The sequence below is a fragment of the Malania oleifera genome, chromosome 5, assembly GCF_029873635.1.
Source record: "Malania oleifera isolate guangnan ecotype guangnan chromosome 5, ASM2987363v1, whole genome shotgun sequence".
Classification (NCBI taxonomy): Eukaryota; Viridiplantae; Streptophyta; class Magnoliopsida; order Santalales; family Ximeniaceae; genus Malania; species Malania oleifera.
This window is the reverse complement of record NC_080421.1, coordinates 28,027,061-28,049,847: the sequence shown is the minus strand read 5'-3', so window position 1 is coordinate 28,049,847 and position 22,787 is coordinate 28,027,061. Positions and strand designations below refer to the sequence as shown.

At 36.7% G+C, this 22,787-nt stretch overlaps 1 protein-coding gene across 1 annotated transcript in view; it reads left to right on the top strand.

The window, feature by feature from the left end:
* Positions 1-22,787, top strand: part of LOC131154857 (uncharacterized) — a 110,852-nt gene that overhangs the window by 72,482 nt on the left and 15,583 nt on the right. The window contains exons 10-14 of the mRNA XM_058107647.1: positions 19,434-19,782; positions 19,877-20,418; positions 20,505-20,684; positions 20,758-20,916; positions 21,714-21,788. Of these exons, the coding sequence (XP_057963630.1) occupies positions 19,434-19,782; positions 19,877-20,418; positions 20,505-20,684; positions 20,758-20,916; positions 21,714-21,788 (1,305 nt within the window). The remainder of the gene's footprint in view (positions 1-19,433; positions 19,783-19,876; positions 20,419-20,504; positions 20,685-20,757; positions 20,917-21,713; positions 21,789-22,787) is intronic.

Here is a 22,787-nt window from a genome sequence, read left to right as displayed (position 1 = left end):
TATGATAATTTATTTTCTAGGCTAGATACAAAAGAAGGAGAAAGGGACATATATAAACTTGCTAGAGCTAGAGAAAGAAAGTGCGAAGACTTAAGAAAAGTAAAATGTATAAAGGATGAGAATGATAATGTCCTAGATAAAGAAGAAGATATAAAAGAGAGGTGTCGAAGATACTTTGTTATGCTATTTAATGAAAATCAAATTGAAAATTTGAACTTAGATTTGAAAAATGAGGAAAAGACAAAAAAAAAAAAAAAATGAGAATATCGATAAAACTATAGTCACTAAAGTAAAGGTGGTGTTAAAAAAATGAAAACTGAGGAATCTATATAACCGGATAACATCCCAATTGAAGTTTGGAAATTTTTAGGGGATATTTGAATGGTATGGTTAACAAATATTTTCAACTGTATATTAAAACCCAAGAGAATGCCTGAGGAGTGGAGGACAAGAACAATGATACCATAATACAAAAACAAAGGTGATATTCAAAACTATAATAACTATTGCAAATCAAACGTATTAGTCATATGATGAAGCTGTGTGGGAAAGGGTAATTGAACGAAGAATAAGGTTAGAAGTGAGGGTCTTAGATAAACAATTTGATTTTATGCCTAGAAGGTCAACAATAGAAGCTATTCATCTTTTGAGAATATTAATGGAAAAGTTTAGGGAAAAGAAGAGGGATTTGCATATGCTTTTTTATTAACCTTGAGAAAGCATATGATAGAGTACTAGAGGAAGTCCTTTGGTGGGTTTTGGGAAAGAAGGTAGTATGCAATGGATATACTAATGTCATTTAGTATGTGTACTGTAAAGTAATTACAAATGTTATAATTGCTAGAGGAGAGTCTAAAGAATTTCCAATCACAGTAGGGGTACGTCAAGGTTCTACGCTTACCACTTTACCCAAAAGCTTAAGCTTTTAGGTTGTGGGCCAACAATGTATATCAAACTTTAACACTCCCTTGCACGTGTAGTCCGACAGCATGTGGAGAGATACACACACAATAGATAACACCCATTATATGGAATATAATTATTTTTTGAACTCCACATAAAAAATGTGGGCAACGAGACTAGAACCTAGGACCTCCTGGTAACCAGCTTTGATACCATGTTAGATTACCACTTTACCTAAAATCTTAAGCTTTTAGGTTGTGGGCCAACCATGTATACGAAGCTTTAACAGTTTATCATACAGCAATGGGAGAGATCAAAGAGGATGTAATACATCAAGTTAAAGTAGGTTAGAACCGTTGAATAAAATGGTGGAGTGTTTGAGGCGTGCTGTGTGATTGTAGAACACCGTAAAATTAGAAGAAAATTTTTGTAGGACAGGTATAAGACCAACCATGCTTTATGAATCAGAATTTTTGGCAACTAAGAAACAACACATCCAAAAAGTAAGATTCACAGAAATGTGAATGCTAATATGGATGAGTGGTATAACTTTAAAGGATAAGTTAAGGAACAAAAATATGCGCAATAAGGTTATCATAGCACCGGTAGAAGATAAGATAAGATAGGGTTGACTTGGATGGTTTGGCCATTTGAAATGTAGGCCAAGTAGTGCTCTAGTCAGGAGTGAGTTAGTTATTGTTATTGGTAGTAGAAGGGGTATGGATAGACCTAAAATAACTAGGAATGAGGTAGTGAGAAAGGATCTAATAGCTCTTAAGCTAGATGAGGAAATACCCTTGATCGTGTGAATTGACAGAAAAAGATTCATATAGTTGACCCCACTTGGTAGGACTTAAGGCTTGTTTTTTGTTGTTGTTGTTAGGTCCCCATATGATTGTCCTTGTGAATAATTTTATTCTTACCTTGGTGCGTGATTTTGAATAAAATTAATACCATTGATTGTCTGTAGATAACAAGGCCTAATAATGCTTTATCACTTGATCTTTATGTGTTAGTGGAAGCAGAGCAGTGAGACAACTACCCTTCTTTTTCTGCATAGTTATTTTACTTGAAGATTATGAATTATCTTTTTAACATTATAGAGTAAGAATGTTAGAGATGTTTCTTATTTTATTTTGAGGCTTTGGCAAAAGGAAAGATGCTAGTATTTTGTAGTGTTTTTCTTTAACTTACATCAAAACATGGTGTGGTGCATTTGGCTTGGGAGGAATTGGAGAATTTTATTGGGTCAACTCTCATGGTATGTTTTCTTTGGGAGAGTGTGGTCTTTTATGCCTCTTTTGGGCATTAGTAATGGGTTCTTTTACAGGAGTTCCTTTCTCTCATTTTGGAAGTGACTGATGATCTTTACTGTTAAAGCTTGATATACATTATTAGCCCACAACTTAACAGTCTGCATGTCATCTGGTATCCTTCCTACTAGTCCTTGGATTATCGATTTTGCTGCCACTGACCATATAACAGGTGCAACCAACTTCTTTTCTAATCTCCAATATCCTAAAAATCTCCCTCAAATTACCCTTGCCGATGGGTCCACTATTGTTGTTAAAGGGATAGGAACAGTAAGTCCTAATCCTTCTATCTCTCTTTCTTCTGCTTTATACATTCCTAAATCTTCTATCACATTCCTCCCTGATTCTGTGGTTACTCAGGATCTAAAGATGGGAAAGAAAATTAGCACAGGATGTGAGGCTTGTGGACTTTACTACTTTAAGTCACCTTCTCCACCCATTGCCTATATAGTTGCAGCTATACTACTTCAAATCTATTGTCGCCTTTGTCATCCGTCCTTGGACAAGTTGAAACAACTAGTTCTTACATTGAGTTCTATGTCTAATCTTGAGTGTGAGTCCTGTCAATTGGGTAAGCATCATCGTGTTACCTTTGCTCATCGGGTCAACAAATGGGTGGTTAATCCTTTCATGCTTATCCATTCTGATATTTGGGGTTCTAGTCGTGTGCCATCAAAGTTGGGGTTTCGGTACTTTGTTACATTTTTTGATGACTACTCTAGGATGACATGGTTATATTTAATGAAAGATTGTTTCGAGTTGTTTGATATTTTTGTGCTTTCTATTCCCAAATAAAGACTCAATTTGATATGTCAGTCAGGATACTTCATAGTGATAATGCTAAGGAGTACTTCAATACCCAATTCAGTACTTATATGACTAACTCTGGTATGATCCATCAATCCTCTTGTGACCACACTCCACAGCAAAATGGAGTTGCAGAGCAGAAAAATAGATATATTCTTGAAGTCACGTATACCCTATTGTATCAAATTAATGTTCTAGAAGTCTTTTGGAGTGATGTTGTGCTCACAGCTTGCTCTCTCATCAATGAAATGTCATCCTCTATCCGTGGTGGTAAAATCCCATATTTAGTTATCTTTCGTAAGGCTCCTTTGTTCTACTTCCTTGTATATTTAGTTGTGTGTCCTTTGTCCCTCAATTATCTCTAGGAATGGATAAGTTGGATCCTCATGCTATCAAATGTATTTTTCTAGGCTCTTCCTATACTCAAAAGAGATATTGATGTTATAGTCCTACTTTACATAGATCCTTTGTCTCCACTGATGTCATCATTTTTGAGGCTACACCATACTACTCTGATTCCTTGAGTTTTGTTGACCTTAATGAGTCCCTTCCTATGCATTGCCTTCTAGATCCAAACCTAGTATCTGTGCTCAAACCTCCTGCATCTTCATCTAGTTTGATGTCACCTTTTTTGAGTCTAATTTTGTTTGTTATGATTTCTGGTCACCCTCTTGTTACTGTTTTGTTAGTACTCTGTCTTATGCTGCTCTTCCAAGATCTATTTCTAAAGCCCTATCCCATTTTGGGTGGAGGATGGCAATGGTTGAAGAGATGTGTGCACTACATGATAATGATACTTGGGATTTGTACCTCTTCCTCCTAATAAGTCTGTGCTTGGTTGTTGCTGGGTGTACACTATGAAAGTCAATCTTGATGGTTCAGTGGCTCGTTTGAAGGCCCACCTTGTTGCTAAGGGGTATACTTACGTGTATGGTTTTGATTATTCAAACACATTCTCTTTAGTTGCTAAACTTGCCTCAGTTGGTTTGTTCATTTCTTTAGCCACCATTTGTCATTGGCCTCTACATCAGTTAGATGTGAAAAAATGCTTTCCTACATGGTGATCATCATAGGGAGGTATATATGGAGCAACCCTTTGGGTTTGTTGCTCAAGGGGAGACAGGCTTGGTATGTCGGCTCAAGAAGTCATTGTATGGATTAAAACAATCTCCAAAAGCATGGTTTCTCCATTTTAGTGCTATAGTACTTGAGTTTGGCCTTCATTAGTGTGTCGTAGATAACTCTGAATTTTATTGTCATACTCCATTGGGCGGTATTTTGCTTATTGTATATGTGGATGACATTGATATCACTAGTGATGATGATCATGGCATCTAGGATCTAAAGCTTTTTCTACAATGTAAGTTTCAGACCAAATACTTGAGATTATTGAAGTACTTCTTGGGTATAGAAGTATTGAGATCTTGTGTGGGAATTGTTTTTTCACAGAGGAAGTTTGTTCTTTATCTTTTAGATGAGACGGGGCTGTTGGGATCCAAACCTGTTGATACATTCATTAATCCCAATAGTAAGTTAATGCCAGATATGGGTGATTTGTTACCTAACCCAGGTCGGTACCAAAGACTTGTTGGAAAGTTGAATTATCTCAGGGTCACTCGACTAGATATATCCTTTGCAACAAGTGTTGTGAGTCAGCTTCTCGATTCCCTGAGAACAAGTCACTGGGATATGGTAATTCACATTTTGAGATATCTCAAAGATGCACCAGGGTGAGGTCTCTTATATCAGAATCAGGGTCACACCCATATTTAGGGATATATAGATGCAAATTGGGTCGGATCACCTTCCAATCAAAGATCCATAAATGGGTATTGTATCTTTGTTGGTGGTAATTTGGTGTCTTGGAAAAGTAAGAAACAAACTGTGGTTGCCAGGTTGAGTGCTGAGTTAGAGTATAGGGCTATAACGCACACTACATGTGAACTTGTTTGGCTGAAGAACATGTTGCAAGAACTGATTTTTCCACATTCTCAGCCTATGGAGTTGCTGTGTGGTAATCGAGCTGCTATTCACATTGCCTTCAACCCTGTCTTCCATGAGCGGACAAAGCACATTGAAGTTGATTGCCACTTTATTCGAGATAAACTTGTACAAAAGCTCATTACGACCACTAATGTGAAGTTTAAGTTTCAGCTTGCTGATTTGTTCACTAAAGCCTTGAGAAGTGCTCATGTGAAATTCATTTGTAACAAGCTAGGAGCATATGATATATATATATATATATATATATATATATATATATATATTTATATATACATGCTCCAACTTGAGGGGCAGTGTTAATGGTTATTTAGTCCTTTTGCATTATTATTATGTGTTAAGAGTTTTGTTAGTAATAAGTATGAGTTAGTAAGGGTATTATGGTCATTCCTATTGTACTTGCATATATTATAAATAGTGGGGGAGAGACGTATCATTGTGTTTAGGTCTTCCATTTTACTTAATTACTCAACACCCACATTTGTGGTGTTTAAAAAAAAAAATTTGTTATATTCCCTGTATTGGGTGTTATGTATCGTGTGTGTCTCTCTCCACATGCTGTCGGGCTGCACGTGCTGGGGAGTGTTAAAGCCTGATATACGTTGTTGACCTAACAGCTTAATCTTTTAGGTAAAGTGGTAATTTAACATTTACCACATTGATTATCATATGATTTTGCTTATATATATATATATATATATATATATATATGTATGTATGTATGTATCATATTTTATTCTTTGATGCATGGACTGCTGGTCCTCTGCTTTGTAAATTCCCTTTCCTTTGAATAAAATGTTTTCTCTTTTCCTAAAAAAGAGAAATAAAATAAGGAGAAGAAAGTGATGAGCTTCTATCTGGGAACTTGTGTACTTTATCTGTGCTTTCTCGAATTCATTATTATGCATTCAATTTAAGGTTACTCATGTAGTCCTAGAGTTGATCATTTTGAGATTCCCTTGTTGTTTGTGAGGAACTGGGCAATTCAAGAACCTTTTTAGTTTATAAACATGAATGGAAATGGTATAGATGATGTTTTCTTTTTGGCTACTTCTATTTTTAGCTTGTTCCCCTAGTTTCATTTTTGTGAGCCACACTCCTAGTAGAAATATTTTGACCTTATGTGAAAATTTTGCTGAAAGGTATTGATTTTGAAAATTCTAAATGGCAACTGCAGATTTTGAAATTCTAAAAGATCTTTTTACTGGGGGTGATTTTTTTAGTTCCATTTGTTGGTATGGCAAGATGCTGACAAGGACTTAAATTGTGGTGAAACATTGAAATTTTGGTTGAACATTCAAGTTTCAGAGGGTATCAAATGGAAACTCGCTTTCAGGTTTGTTTTTGAAAATATTTGACCGAAATTTTGAAATTTCAGTAAATTTCAAAATTTTCTGTAAATTTGGCACAGTAGCTCTAGTTTTGATGAAAAAAATTGGAAGAAAAATGAATTTTGAAGCCCTAACTAAGCATATGTCATCACTTCACCATTATTTTGAAGCCCTAAACTAGGCATACCCTCTTATTACTATTTTGGAAACATGGAAGAACCATTTATTACCAATGGGGGAAAAAAAGGTTAAGAGCCTTATACAAACAGATGAACCTTCTTAAAAAGGGAAAAACAAAAACAATCCAATCTATGATACAAGATTTGATTTTAACATCTAACACTGCTTGCTTTATGACCAATTCCAAGTTTTGTGGATTCCCAGTTAAAATGATAGAATTCCTCCACTTCCACGAACTGTATACAGAAGAAGCCCATCCAGCCTTGATAAATCATCATAAACTGACTTACTGAGACCTGATAGCCATTGTATGTCTTCCTTCTAGCTTCTAGTAGAATAATGGACTTCCAAGGCTGCAAGGATCCCTTGGCATACATGTTTTGTACCACCACATTCAAAAAACAAATGGTTTCTAGTCTCAATGTTACAGCTGCGAAGCTTACAATTAATATCATTAGTTAGTTTCCATATACCTAGTCTCTCAAGAGTAGGCATTCCATTAGTTTCCATATACCCAGTCTCTCAAGAGTAGGCATTCCATTTTTTATTGCTAACCAACATACAAAAAATGCTTTAAGATAGATTTTTTGAACCAAATAACCTCAGACCATGGAGCCACTCGGTTCTTTACCCTGATATACTTCCAGACTGAATATAGAGTAAACCTGCCAGATTTTGAAAGTTTCCGACACAATCTATCACCCTCTTCATCATTAGGAAGCACAACAATTGAATTTATCAGGTCATTACATTTCTACTCCTTAAGGATTGTTGCTGTTATTGTTGTTGTTGTATTACTTTTCTACTCCTCAGCCAAATCCATTGCTTTCCAGTAATGAATGTACTTAGCTTTCCAACATTAAAAATTCCCATATCATTTTGAATGGAGGGACCATAAGATGAAAAAATGGGTCTCTTGGATTCCAATCTTCAAAAAGCATACTCACTGATTTACCATTCCCCATGTCCATTGTACATTATGATAAGCCTTTAATCTATGTCTTAATACCATCTTCCATATATAAGAATCATCAGGCCTTTCTTTAATTTCCCAGAAGTTGTGATCCTTTATTTTGTACGTATGAACCCAAATCACCCATAAGAATTGCTTTGAGTTACAGATATCAAATCCACTGCAAGATATTTGCAATATTCCACTCTGACAGTAACTTTAAGCTTAACCCACCTTCAAATGGTTTACAAACATCAAACCATTTTACTTTATGAGCACTTGTATTCCAGTCATTTCCTTTCCATAAGAAAGACTTAAATTTCCTTTCCAACTCTTTAACAACTGATCTCGGAGACCAAACAGTAGAAGCCCAATATGAGTGAATACTCTTAATACTGCCTTTATTAGTTGCCCAATATGAGAATGCTTAGATGGATGAGTGGTATAACACTGAAAGATAAATTGAGGAATGAACATATTCGCGGTAAGTTAGGTGTAGCTCCTATAAAAGATAAGATAAGGGAGGGACGACTGAAATGGTATGGACGCTTGCAACGTAGGCCACGTAGTGTGCCAGTGAGGAAGAGTGAGTTAGTTACTATGGGGGAGCAGTAGAAGAGGTAGGGTTAGACCTAAAATAACTTGGAATGAGATAGGGAATAAGGATTTTATAGCCCTGAATCTGTTAAAAGAAATGGTCCTTGATCGCATAAATTGGCGGAAAAGGATTCATATAGCCGACCCCACCTAGTGGGACTTAAGGCTTGGTTTTGTTGTTGGTATTCACGTTTTCAGTCAAGATCTCAGAGTCCATAGCACCAATTTTCTTAGAACTGAGAGGCAAACCAAGATATTTCACAGGTAATTGGCGAATGGAGAAACCAAGAATTTGAGGTAATCTTTCAGCTTCATTGACAGTTAAACCAGAATAGAACAATTCTAACTTCTCTTCATTGCACTTCAACCCAGAAATCATGTAGAACAGCTGCAAAATGCTTTCAATACAGTTTACTGAATTCCAGTCTCACTTTGCCGATATAAGTAAGTCATCAGCAAATCAAAAATTTAGCAAACTGATTTTCTTACATTTTGAGTGATATAATAACTGACCATGAACAATAGCATGCTTTCAGAGCCTTGTAAAATCCTCCATAAACATCACAAACAAATAAGGAGAGACAGGATCTCCTTGTCTTAACCCTTTTGCTCCTTTAAAAAACCCCTCAGGAGAACCATTTACTAACATAGAAAAATAGGGTGTGGTAATGCATTCCTTTAGGTTCTAACCAGTTAATGAACACCTTTGCAGTATCATAGCCCCTTATTATTATTGTTATTATTATTATTATTATTACTAATATTATAATGCTATTAAAAACCTTGTTTTACTATTTTGTCCCTCCCAATTCCCAATTAACTGGTACCCAATTACAACACTTACCCCCACTATTTAACTATGGCCTTGTTATTATTATTTTATTTTATTTTATAAGTAAAGGAAACCATATTGAAGAGGCATCAGGGAGATGTCAACCCATGGTACACTTATCAAGCACACTATGGGGTATCACACAAATCAAAGATTACACCAAAATCATTAATGACAGTCCTACTTTCCCAGCTATTAACTGCATTTAACCAGTGTTGTTTGCTGATTTGAATTGTTGAGGATGAATTTATTGACACTCGCCTAATCCTCTCTCTCCAAACACCATAAAATTGCGAGGGGAATAGAATACAAAACCTTTTTCTTTGCCTTTGTGGCCCAAATCGCATTCTAGGCCAAGAGTTCCCTTCCCATAGTTAGAGATAACCCACCTTCGTCAGATTAGAGACAATGCCTGCCGTATTCCAGAGAGTCATTGCCCTAGCACAGTGAAGGAGGATGTGCTCAACTTATTCTATTTCAACCATGCAAAGGGGACATTAATTGACAACTGACAGACCCCTTATTTGCAAGTCATCCATGGTCAAAATCTTACCATGGGCTGCCTCCCAAGCAAGGAAAGCAACTTTTGTTGGGGCCAAAGTCTTCCAAATTTGAGTCCAAGGGAAAATAAAGTTGTTTGACACCAAAGGAAAGAGCTCCCTATAGAAGGATCTAATGGTCAAGGTCCCCTTCACATCTAAGGTCCAAATAGAGAGATTGGTGCTATTATAGTGTTGGTAGCTGTAGAGAAAGCTGTAGAAATCTGTGAGCTGGTTGAGTTCCCAACCATCCACATTTATAAGGAAGGCGATGTTCTAAAAGAGCCCCTGATATGAGGTTTGAAGGTGTTGACTAACCCAGGTATCTTTATTACTTCCCAAGTTATAGATGGCTGGAAATAGGACAGTAAGAGCTTCTTGATTGCACCACAAGTCATGCCAAAAATAAATGTTGTCCTCCCTCCACACTTGAAACCTGATACAGAAAGTGAAATCATTCCTGATGAAATCATGCAAGTCATCCATGGTCAAATAGATTTTTTTTTAACTAGGAGGGTAGATCGTTTATCATGCAAGGATTGTAAAGTTATTCCCGGTGAAAGCCTAACCACACAACATAGAGTCTTAGTGTTAGATATATGTATTAAAAAATGGAAGAAAAAGGATAAAACAAACCAATGTAGGAGAACTAGATGGTGGGACCTAAAAGGAGAAAATATAATAAAATTTAAAGATAAAATGATCCAAGATGGGGATTGGACCTTAGAGGATGGGATAGATACAAATACTCTTTGGAATAGATTAGCTAGCTCTATTAAAAAGATAGCAAAAGAGATTTTAGGTGAATCAAGGAGAAGATTCTCGAATAGCAAAGAGAGTTGGTGGTGGGATAAAGATGTACAAAAAATCATAAAGACAAAAAGAATTTGGTATAAAACGTGGCAAAAATGTAGAAACAAAGATAACTTTGAAAAATATAAGGAGGCAAGAAAAGATGCAAAAAGGGTCGTTAGTGAAGCTAAATATAAATCCTTTAATAGTTTGTATGATAGATTAGGTATAAAAGAAGGGGAAAGAGATATATTTAAACTTGCTAAAGTTAGAGAAAGGAAGAGCAAGGACTCAGGAAATGTAAAATGTATAAAAAGTGAGGATGATATTGTCTTGGTTAAGGATGAAGATATTAAAGAAAGATGGCGAAGTTACTTTAGTAAGTTGTTTAACGAAAACCAAATAGAAGGCTTAAACTTAAAATTGTCAAATGAGGAAAAGACTAAAAATATAAGATTTATTCGCAAAATTAGAGTTAACGAAGTTAAGTTTGCACTCAAAAAGATGAAAAATGGGAAAGCTATGGGACCAGATAACATCCCAATTGAAGTTTGGAAGTGCTTGGGTGATAACGGAATTATATGGTTAACTAATTTATTTAATACAATTGTAAAAACTAGGAAAATGCCAGATGAATGGAGGAAAAGCACTTTAATACCTATATACAAAAATAAAGGAGATATTCAAAATTGTAATAACTATCGTGGAATTAAACTTATGAGTCATACGATGAAACTATGGGAAAGGGTAGTTGAACAAAGATTAAGGTTAGAAACGAAGATCTCAGAAAATCAATTTGGTTTTATGCCTGGGAGATCTACCACAGAAGCTATTTATCTTTTAAGAAGATTAATGGAAAAGTTTAGGGAAAAGAAGAGAGACTTGCATATGATATTTATTGACCTTGAGAAAGCATACGATAGGATACCTAGGGAAGTTCTATGGTGGGTTTTAGAAAGATAGGGTGTATGTTGTAGGTATACCGATGTCATTAAGGATATGTACGATGGAGTAATGACTAGTGTAAGGACTATAGATGGAGAAACTAGAGAATTTCCAATTGCCATAGGTGTACATCAAGGATCTGCTTTGAGTCCTTATCTTTTTGCTTTAGTGATGGACCAATTGACTAAGAGTATTCAAAAGGAGGTTCCATGGTGTATGTTGTTTGCAGATGATATTGTATTAATTGACGAAACTAGGGACGGAGTAGAGGTTGAGTTAGAATTATGGAGAGAAATTTTGGAATCTAGAGGCTTTAGGATAAGTAGAAATAAAACAGAATATATGAAATCTAATGCTTTCTTCATATCAATTTTGCACACCACTCAACTTTTCTTTTCCCTCCAGTAAGTATCCACTACCTCATTAGCTATTAGGGCTGCATCCATGATTTGTCTTCCCACCACAATGGTGTGTTGATATTTCCCAATGACTTTCGAAATGGGTTTTTTAAGCCTCATTGCAAGTACTTTATCAACGATTTTATAGATAATTCCCACCAGGCTAATTGGACAAGAGTCCTTAATGTTGGTTGCTCCAGGTTTCTTCAGGATAAAGGTAAGGAAAGTGGCATTGATGCTGCAAAAAATCTTCTTGATCTAAATAATTCCTCATAAGTGTTAGTGAAAGCCTGCTTAAGCTCACCCCAATTTGATTGAAAGAATGAAAGGGAAAACCCGTCTAGCCCTGGCGCTTTGTCTCCATTGCAATCTCCAATGCCTTGGAGGATTTCAGCTTCCTCAAAGGGTCTCTCAAGCCACTCTACAGTGGAGGGGCTGAGAGACTTGAAATCAATTTCGTCCACTACAGTTCTCCAGCTTTTGGATTCAGAGTAAAGAGTGAAAGTAATGGTGTAATCCCAAGAGGGGGTAAATTGGGTATTTTAAAAATTATTACGCGGAAGCTCAGTTTATTTTAAACCTTTTATGATATATAAATCACAATCTCGATTAACTAAGGAACGAACGGTACTATACCAATAGACAATCCTAGGTATACATGAAATTGAAAATCAGAATCTGAATTTTGCTGTCAGCAAGTTCAACAATCAACCACGAATTAAAACAATGATTAAGTATGTATTTAAGACAAAATTCAATAATATAACTCAGGCAAGTTAACCTCTTACGCTTAAATAATCAACCAAACACAATAGCTTTACCTCAGCCAACCAAAACTGAATTCAGTGTGTCAGCACTTGTCTGAATTTCAACTGGAAACTTAAACAATACAAATCATCAATAAACCAATTTAATTGCTCAAAATAAATTTCAATCAAATCTCAGCATTCAACAGATTTTCCAATAACCTTAAAACATACACAGCAGTTTATACGTGCAGAATTTAAAAAGAGTTAGGGAAAGAAGATTGAACACACAATTTTTTACAAGGTTTGGCTTACCGCCTACGTCTTTGCCCCCAGTCACTTGCTGTGAGGATTTCCTTTACCCACTCCGTTCAATAGGTGGAGCAGCCTCTTTCCGTTGGAAGGTGGTGACCCCTCTCTAACAAGAACACCCTCTCGCTAGGCAACAACTCTATCCCCAAGTCGTCAGATTGCAAAAACAGCAAATCAATTTGTTCGTATAATTTGAATACTCTCACAGCAGAGCATAATTTGTACAATAATAAAAACTATGCACTCTTAATCAGAAAATTTCAATTGAAGCTCAATGCGAAATCAAAGGGTTTCTAATTTGTAGTATAAGAATTTCAGAAGAGAAATTAAAAAGACAATTAGGGCTTTGAGAAAATCGCACAGCAGCTTTTCAAGAAGAAATTTGGAGTATAATCGTAAGTATGCTTGTGTATATGTGCGTATTGGTTGCCCTAATGCAAAGATAATAACCCTTAGTTTAGGAAGAAATCTTACCATTTTCCTCAAATTTGGAAATCATATCTTTCAATTTTGGAAAGAAATCAGCACTGTTCGAAAGTTTAAAACACAGACTTCAGTCGCCCGAACCATACGTTCAGTCACCTGACCTATTTAAAAATAGCGCTCCAGAACTGGCAGTAGTCATTCAGTCACCTGAACTCGTGAGGTCAGTCGCCTGAACTAAAGTTTTGATTTCTTCCACACTGGCAGTAGCAATTCAGTCGCCTGAGCTCTAAACCTCGGTCGCTTGAACACTATGCAACACAGTGCTTTTCATATTTTGAATCCAAAACTTGTTTATATTAACTTTGAAAAGTATTTTGGACTTAAAGTATTTCCATATTCTAAATCATGTCTCTAAGTCCAGTATAAATTCCTAAGAGCTTCAGTCACAAATTTGAGTCTAAGAGTACTTACATGAGACTCTAAGAAACATTAAATACATTTAAATTCTAAGTTTTCATGTCGTATAACTTTGACATCTTGCAAGCTTGATCAATGCTTCAGAAAACTTGTATTCTTCATGACTTGCGACTTTAAGTTAACCTTTAGTCAATCTTCATCAGGTTTAACCATTGTGCTTGTGAAAACCATAATACCTGAAATTTAATCTTGAAAGCACAATTAGTAACCTTAATTTGTTATCATCAAAACGAGATTAAGCCTTGTTAGGCCAACAAAGAGCTTTATAAAAGTTGCAAATTCCCTTTTTAATGTCCTCTCCAGTTGACATTTTCTCTTCAATTTCAATGTTGGAAATGGTGTTCAGTCTATGATGGGCATTCACGGTTCGGTGGATGATGATGATGTTTTTTACTAGGATAGGCAAAAAACTTACCATAAATTGTTCTACATTTATTTAGGAAACAAATCTGTCAAACCTTTACCTACCTTAAATTGTTGTATAGTTATTTAGGAAACAAATCTGTAAATATCTTTCTTGAATTAGGGGTCAAAGCTTAATGCTAAGAGATGCTGTAATTAGGATGCTTAATGTTAGGAGTTGCTGTAATTAGAAGATATTGTAATTAAGGGATATATTGTAATTAGTGAAAATAACTTCTATATAAGAAAAGGACCACTCGATTGAGGGTCATCGAGCAAATCTGACATGGTATCAGAGCCACACTCTGAATCAACCTTGTCTTTGGTCCAATTTTCGTTGTTCTAGGCTTTGGTTTTTTGGTTTCTTGGGTGCGGAATCTGGTTTGCTGTTTTTTTTGGTGAATTTCAAGAGATTCTAGTTGTCTAACAACTCCAACTCAGAAGTCTTTCAAACTTAGTTTACAGGGAAGAATTATGCTGCCTGGGAGTTTCAGTTTCAACTTTTTGTCATGGGAAAGGCGTTGTGGGGTCATCTTGATGGGAGTGATCCAGCACGTACCGATCCTACGAAGTTGGTTCAATGGAAGGTGAAAGATGCTCGCGTGATGACTTGGATTCTTGGATCTGTTGATCCACTGCTTATACTCAATTTAAGGCCTTACAAGACGGCTAAATCAATGTGGGAGTACTTGAAAAAGGTCTATCATCAAGATCATTTCGCCCGGTGATTTCAGTTTGAAACTGATCTTGCTGCCTATTCCCAAAGTACACTCTCTGTTCAGGAATATTTCCGTGGTTTTCAAATTCTTTGGGCTGAGTTTTCCGACATTGTATATGCCAACATGTTGGCCGAGTCTCTCTCTGCTGTTCAAGCAGTCCATGAAGCTAGAAAAAGAGACCAGTTTTTAATGAAACTAAGGCCAGAATTCGAGTCTATTCGCTCCAACCTGATGCACAGGGATCCTTCACCATCTCTTGATGTGTGTTTTGGAGCACTTCTTCGAGAGGAACAATGTCTTTTTACTCAATCTTCGCTTCTGCAAGAGAATGTTGTCGCATATGCTGCTCAAGGCAAGGGGAGGGGTCAAGACATGCGTACGGTTCAATGCTACAGTTGCAAAGATTATGGGCATATTGCTGCCCATTGTGCTAAAAAGTTCTGTAGCTACTGTAAACAGAAGGGGCACATAATCAAAGAATGCCCAACACGTCCTCAAAACCGACTTGTGAATGCTTATCATGCTACTGCTACTGGCCACACTTCGGATGGGGTGACCAGCACTCAAAATCTCGCTCTAGTGTCACCTTCCACTGCTGCTACACCTGCCCTTACACCAGAAATGGTCCAGCAAATAATTGTATCAGCATTTTCCTCTTTACGGCTGCAAGGTAAGGGTACTATACCCTCTCAATCTTGGCTTGTTGGTTCAACTGCATCCAATCACATGACCAGTTCTCCTGATATGCTTAGCAATGTTTGTCAGTAGACTGGTTCTTCTAATATTCAAGTTGCTAATGGCCATCTTCTACCGATTACTGGGGTTGGTGATATTGCACCATCACTTACTAATATTTTTGTATCACATGGGCTTTCTACGAGTCTTATATCAGTTGGACAATTAGTGGATGATAATTATAATGTTAAGTTTTCTCGTGATGGTTGTCATGTGCAGGATCTAGTGTCGGGGAGGACAATAGTGAAGGGGCCTAAAGTTGGGAGACTATTTCCATTATACTTTTCCATTCCTAGTATCATTTCTTTGGCTTGTACTACTGTTTCCAATATTTGTGAAGTATGGCACAAACGTTTAGGCCATCCAAACAATGTTGTTTTATCTCATTAGTTGAATTTTGGTTTTTTGGGAAAAAAGATTCTTCTTTGCCTCATGCTTTGTATTTTGATTGTTCTACGTGTAAAATCGGAAAAAGTAAGATTCTTCCCTTCCCTTCTTCCGGGAGTAGGGCAAAGAATTGCTTTGACATAGTTCATAGTGATGTATGGGGAATTACTCCCGTCATTTGTCATGCTCATTATAAATATTTTGTGACATCATAGATGACTATAGTCGGTATGTTTGGGTATTTTTTCTGCGCTATAAGTCTAAAGTCTTTGCTGTTTTCAAATAGTTTCTAGCATATGTTGAGAATCAATTTACCACTAGCATTAAGACTTTACGATCTAATTTTGGTGGAGAATATATGTCTCATGAATTTCTTGAGTTTCTTCATCACAAAGGTATTATTTCTCACCACTCATGTCCTTATACGCCTCAACAAAATGGCATGGCTGAGCGCAAAAATTTACATTTGTTAGATGTTGCTAAGACCTTGTTACTTGCATCTTCTGTTCCTCCTAAATTTTGGGTTGAAGCTTTAGCTACAGCAGTATATTTGATTAATAGGTTGCCTTCTAAAGTGCTAAATTTCGACTCTCCATGCTATTGTCTACATAAACAACACCCTAGCTTTCTTGACTTACACACTTTTGGCTGTGTCTGTTTTGTGCATCTACCTCCGCATCAACGTCACAAACTCTCTGCGCAATCTGTGAAATGTGCCTTTATGGGACATAACTTATCGCAAAATGGATTTGTGTGCTATGATGCTTCCTCCAATAAATTTCATATATCTCGTAATGTCATTTTCTTTGAGCATCAATGTGTCTTTCCTAGTTCTCTTACATCGTCTCCTGTAGTTTCTGTTCTTCCTCACTTTGATGATTTGATATGCCCTCCTGAACGCTTCAAGCCTGGTTTTGTGTATAAACGCCGTCGGCCAACTCTACCCCTTCCTGAGTCTAATCTGCCACCTGATCTTGATCCTGTTTTGCATCCTCCTCAACGATCTGGCCGTGCTTCTCATCCACCAGATAGGTATGGTTTCCTTCATACCTCCTTCATGGCTACCTTATCAACTGTGTCGATTCCTAATTCCTACTCACAAGCTGGTAAACATGAGTGCTGGAGAAAGGCTATGCAGGAAGAACTTCAAGCTCTTCAAGAAAATCAGACTTGGGGCATGGTCCCTTGTCCTTCTCATATCAAGCTAATTGGGTGTAAGTGGGTTTTTTGTATGAAACTTCAGCCTGTGGGTCTGTGGACCGTTATAAGGCTCGTTTGATTGCCCTTGGTAATCGCCAGGAGTATGGGGTTTACTATGAGGAGACCTTTGCTCTTGTCTCTAAAATGACCACGGTGCATACTATTATTGCCATTTCAGCCTTTCAGGGATGGTCCCTTTGCTAGATGGATGTAAAAAATGCATTTCTTCACAGTGATTTACAGGAAGATGTTTACATGACACCTTCTCTTGGCCTCTGCTCGTCGTCAATGTTGAATGTGTGTAAGCTGAAGCGCTCTCTGTATGGTTTGAAACAAGCTCCCTGGGCCTAGTTTGATAAGTTCCGGGCTACCTTACTTCGGTTTTCTTTCATCCAAAGCCAGTATGATTCCTCGTTTTTCGTACGACTTCTGTTGGTAGCGTTCTTCTTCTGGTTTATGTCGACGACATTGTCATCACTGGGACAGATTCTGCTCTCATTGATCAACTCAAGCAACATCTTCATGATTCCTTCCATATGAAGGATCTTGGTCCTCTCCAGTATTTCCTTGGTTTGGAAGTTCAGTCCGATTCATCTGGGGTTTTCCTACATCAGCATAAATACATGGAAGACTTGATTTCGTTGTCTGGTTTGCAAGACTCCTCTTCAATGGATACCGCTTTGGAAGTGAATGTCAAGTATCAACGTGAGGAGGGGGAACTCCTTCCTGATCCCATGGTGTTTCGACAGTTAATTGATAGTCCCAATTATCTCACTATTACACGACCTGACATCTCCTTTGCTGTCCAGTAAGTTAGTCAATTTATGCAATCTCCTCGTCACCTTCTTCTTGTAGTGGTCCGCCGAATTATTCGATATCTCCTGGGTTCCTCTCACCATGGCTTGTTCTTCTCTACTAGGACTCCTCTTCACCTTGTGGCTTTTAGCAATGCTAATTGGGCAGGATGTCCTAATACTCGCCGGTCTGTCACTAGGTGGTGTATGTTTCTTGGTGATATCCTTATCTCTTGGAAGAGTAAGAAACATAATCGTGTTTCCAAATATTCTATCGAGTGTGAGTACCGTGCCATTTTGGCAGCCTGCTCAAAGATTGTGTGGCTATGTAGCTTACTTGCTGAAATAGGTTTTCCTCAGTCTACTCCCACTCTTCATGTTGATAATACAAGTGCTATTCAAATCATTACAAATCCTGTCTATCACTAGCGTACCAAACATATCGAGGTGGATTGTTATTCTATTCGGGAAGTTGTCGATACTCAGGTTATCTCTCTTCCACATGTCTCAAGTGACCTTTAGATAGCGGACGTTTCACCAAAGCTACGACATGACTACGTCATCAGTTTTTTGTTGGCAAATTGATGCTTCTTGATCGACCAGCATCAATTTTTTTTTTTTTTTTGGGGGGTGGTGGGGGGGAGGGGTTGTTAGTAGGATAGAAACAAACTTACCATAAATTGTTCTACATATATTTAGGAAACAAATCTGTCAAACCTACCATAAATTGTTATATAGTTATTTAGGAAACAGATCTGTAAATATCTTTCATGAATTAGGGGTCAATGCTTAATGTTAGGAGTTGTTGTAATTAGGATGCTTAATGTTAGGAGATGCTGTAATTAGAAGATATTGTAATTAGGGAAAATGACTTCTATATAAGAAAGGGACCACTCGATTGAGGGTCATTGAGCAAATCTAACTGATGTAATTAAAATGCCTTCTCACCCTTGTTTTACTACTTTGTCCTTTCCAATTCCCAATTAACCCTTACCCAATTACAAGACTTATCCAACTATTTAACTATGGCCTTATTATTTTATTTTAAATGTTCTTTACTGCCTTGCTTGCTTCGGGATATGCAATTTTTATACCCCCTGAAAATTTGTGATGTATACATTTTCTAAATTTATTTGTATTCCAAGTTATCCATATTAATCTGTTTTAATACTTCCCAAAATTTCATTGTAAATTTCCATCATTTACTATAAATACCATCATTTCTTTATATCAAAATTGGAATCAAATTTTCTGTAAATTGAGACCATTGAACTTTCCATCAAAATGATCAAAATCAAATTTTAAGTACTTGGGTGCAGAAGGGTACATAATGCCCCACCATGTATCATACAAAAAAGTACTTAAATTTTGAGTTTTAAAATTAGTAACAGGAAAGGACTAATGAGTGTGAAATCACTAAAAACTAATTGAAATGTCTTAAGTTAAATAAGATAAAAATTACTAAAAGAAGGAAAAAGGGTACATCTGGATGTTTAGTCCAATTCACTAACCGTATCATGTTTTTCCCATCTTTCTATTTTATTGTTCAAAATTTATGTTGTGTTTTTTGCAGCCTGTGGTTTGAACTGCCAGATCTCTGTCTGCTTATTTGACGGTTGCTGATTGTTTTTATTGGGTTATGTAGATAACTGCTGCCCAATTTTTGGGTGTTTTTGCCCAATGCCTGAGTCCAAACTCAGTGTTTGCTGGTTCTCTTGACAAGCTTCTTTCAGCAAGATCATTGTCAGCAGGGTATCTGCAGTCTGTCAGTGAGTTAAAATCTGGTTTAGGTTTTAGCAGTGATGACCAGGCTATTATGAATCCTGCATCATCTGAGGTCTCACAATTCCAACACAAAGATATCATTATGGAAAATATGCTGAAGGAGTATGAGCTTCCACGCATGCCTCCTTGGTTTGTTTATGTTGGTAGTCAGAAGTTATACAAGGCCCTTGCTGGAATTCTTAGACTTGTAGGTTTATCTGTGATTTCAGGTTATGTTGACTGTATAACCCAAATTCTTTGTTTAAATGTGTAGCTTTTGTGCACCATACTTATTCCAGGTATCTCTTTTATTGCTTGTGGCAGGCTTTAGAACTGAAGGGTGTTTATCAATCATTACTGATATTCCTCTTGGTTATTTGCGTAAATTGGTTTCTGAGCTTCGGATGAAGGAAAGCGGCGATGAAGGTTGGCAGTCTTGGTATGAAAGAACTGGTTCAGGACAGTTGCTGCGTCAGGCAAGTACTGCAGCATGTATTCTGAATGAGATTATATTTGGTATGTCAGATCAGGCTATCGATATTTACACAAGGATGTTTGGGAAGTCCAGGATAAGAAAGGAAGAAATGCAGGAATACAATCCAGCATGTTCTGAAAGTCAGCCTGACAAATTTGATCATGATGTGCTTTCTGAATCTTTTTGGAATGTTTATCAGAAAGGGAGTGCAAGTAATTGCTTGATTGATTGTGTTGGCAGCATTTTGCATGAATATTTGTCCCCTGAAGTGTGGAATCTTCCAATGGAGTGTAAATCTAATATTCGAGGACCTGATGGCAAAGCTGAAGAAATAACTTTGCACTTCTTCCAAGATGTTGCCATGTTACATCAGGAAATTGCATTTCTCTTTGTCAATTCTGATATAATCTCTTCAATCTTTTGAGTATGTGATCAATTTCTCGATGTATTGATGTAGACATAAATTTTCTCCTGCAGGTTATTATTGATGGAATAGGCATCTTTAATATATGCCTTGGAAAATGTTTTGATTCTAGCCAATTCCTTCATTCATCTCTTTATCTATTGCTTGAGAATCTTACTTGCTCAAACTATCAAATTAGAAGTGCTGCTGATGCCGTGTTACACATCCTTTCTGCAACATCTGGCTTTCCAACAGTGAGTTTACCAGCTGCAAGTCTTGTATATTATAGATTCCTGTATTCCTGACTGTAATTTAAATCTCCTGCAGGTAGGGCACTTAGTTGTGGCAAATTCAGATTATATAATTGATTCCATATGTCGGCAATTGCGTCATTTGAATGTTAATCCCCGTGTGTCAGTTCTGCTGGCTGCCATGCTTTCCTACATTGGAGTAGCCCGTAAAATATTACCACTGCTGGAGGAACCGGTATGATGATTGTATGCTAGATTTGATAGCTGTTTAGGGTAAATAGATTGCTCTACATAAAAGCAGGGATAAGGCTCCCCACACCCTTGCAAAAGGAGCCTTGGCCCAGCGACACCATTATTCTTTTATTTTTTTTTCAGATTGCTCTATCTAAGAAGCATATTTTGTAAAAAAGAAATTCTTATTTATTTTTAATTTCATTTATAATTGATTCATACATGAGGTTTTATTTGAATATATTTAATTCCCTTGAGCACTTGATTTATTCTTTCATTTTACTTCATGCATGAATAGATTGCACTGCCTTGTCAGGTTGTTCTTGCAATATTGCACATTTATATTCTTCTAGGCCACATTTGGTATGCAGGAATCAATCCATGGGAATTGGAATGCACCTAGAATGGGAATGAGCCCAGCATTGGGGACTTGCATGTTGGAATCATTCCCAGTGGGTCCCACCATTAAACCTGGATTGCCATTCCTGCAATTTTGGATTGGGAAACACTAAGGGGTTGTGAGAATGTCAGTCCAGGTGGGAGGAATGGGTTTGTATGCCTCAAAAATGGCAATATTGTTTTTCTTTTCTCCCAATAACAATAAGCAAAAATACGTATGCCTCCTAATGATTCTGATTCCTACTTGAATGATCTAAGCACTTGAGTAGGAGTGAACCATTCCCATTCTCAATGAACGGGAACTATGCTGGATTCCCAATTCCATTTATTCCCATTCCTAATTCCAAACAAGGATCCAGTTCTTTTCTAATGCTATTAGCCTGATATTGTAAAATTCTACAGATGCGTCATCTTTCATTGGAGCTTGAGGTTCTTGGCAGGAATATGCACCCAGATTTGACCGTCCCCTTTTTAAAGGTGATTATTTCTTGCATTTGATCACTACAACTTTTTTTTGAAAATTTTAAAATAAAATAGGTACATGCTATTTGTCAAATGATTTTCGTTGCTTGTACATGTTGAATTGAGAGCTTTCCCAGTTTCCAAATCTTAATGAATATTTTTAAAATATTTTTAATTGCATTTAACTATGATAATGCTAGTGTTGCTCAACAAGTTCTAAATTTATAATTATTTTATTTTATTTTATTTTGGTGTGGGTAGCAATATGCAGTGCCCTCCGCAGGGGCAGCCGCCAAATAATCCCCTTAATCCCATCATCCCCTCAACTAGATTCCCACAGGCATTGTACACTGGAACTCCGGCAAGGGAGGTCAGGAATTTTTTAATTGATGCTAGGTAACATCTTTCTATGGTTAGCATATGAAATTTAGCCACCTGCATCAATATGTATGTTTCAGTTATGGAAATTGCTAGGAATATGTACAAAAGATCATGTAGGAGTTGAAGATTCTTACAGCTACCTAGTGTTCTTTGCATATGGAATTTAATTGGCCAAGTCATTATATGTCTCATTCATGGAAGATGCCCAAAGCATACATACTAGAATCTTTGGGAGATATTGGTGGTTAAGTTAAGAAACTTGTTTTTTTTTTTTCTGGTTTCATTATATTATATAACTGGTTGTAGCAGCAAATGCTTTATTGATAAATATTAATTCTAGAGAGAAAAGAGATTTTTCTTCTGTTACTCTCAATGTATGATGGAATGAACTCATCACCAGTATAGGATATCCCATAACTTCAAGAGAAAAGAAATGATTTTTCACATGTTATTCTCAATTTTTTTCAAAGAATAATATAGATCTTATTATAAGAGTTTCTCTTAGTTTATGAGTGGCTCTTGACTAAGAATCATTTTTAAGAGCATAAATTAATATGCATGTTTGATGACTATTGTCCTTAGAGGTTCATTTTTCATATTTTCACTTTGTTCTTTTCGTTCACGAGATATAAA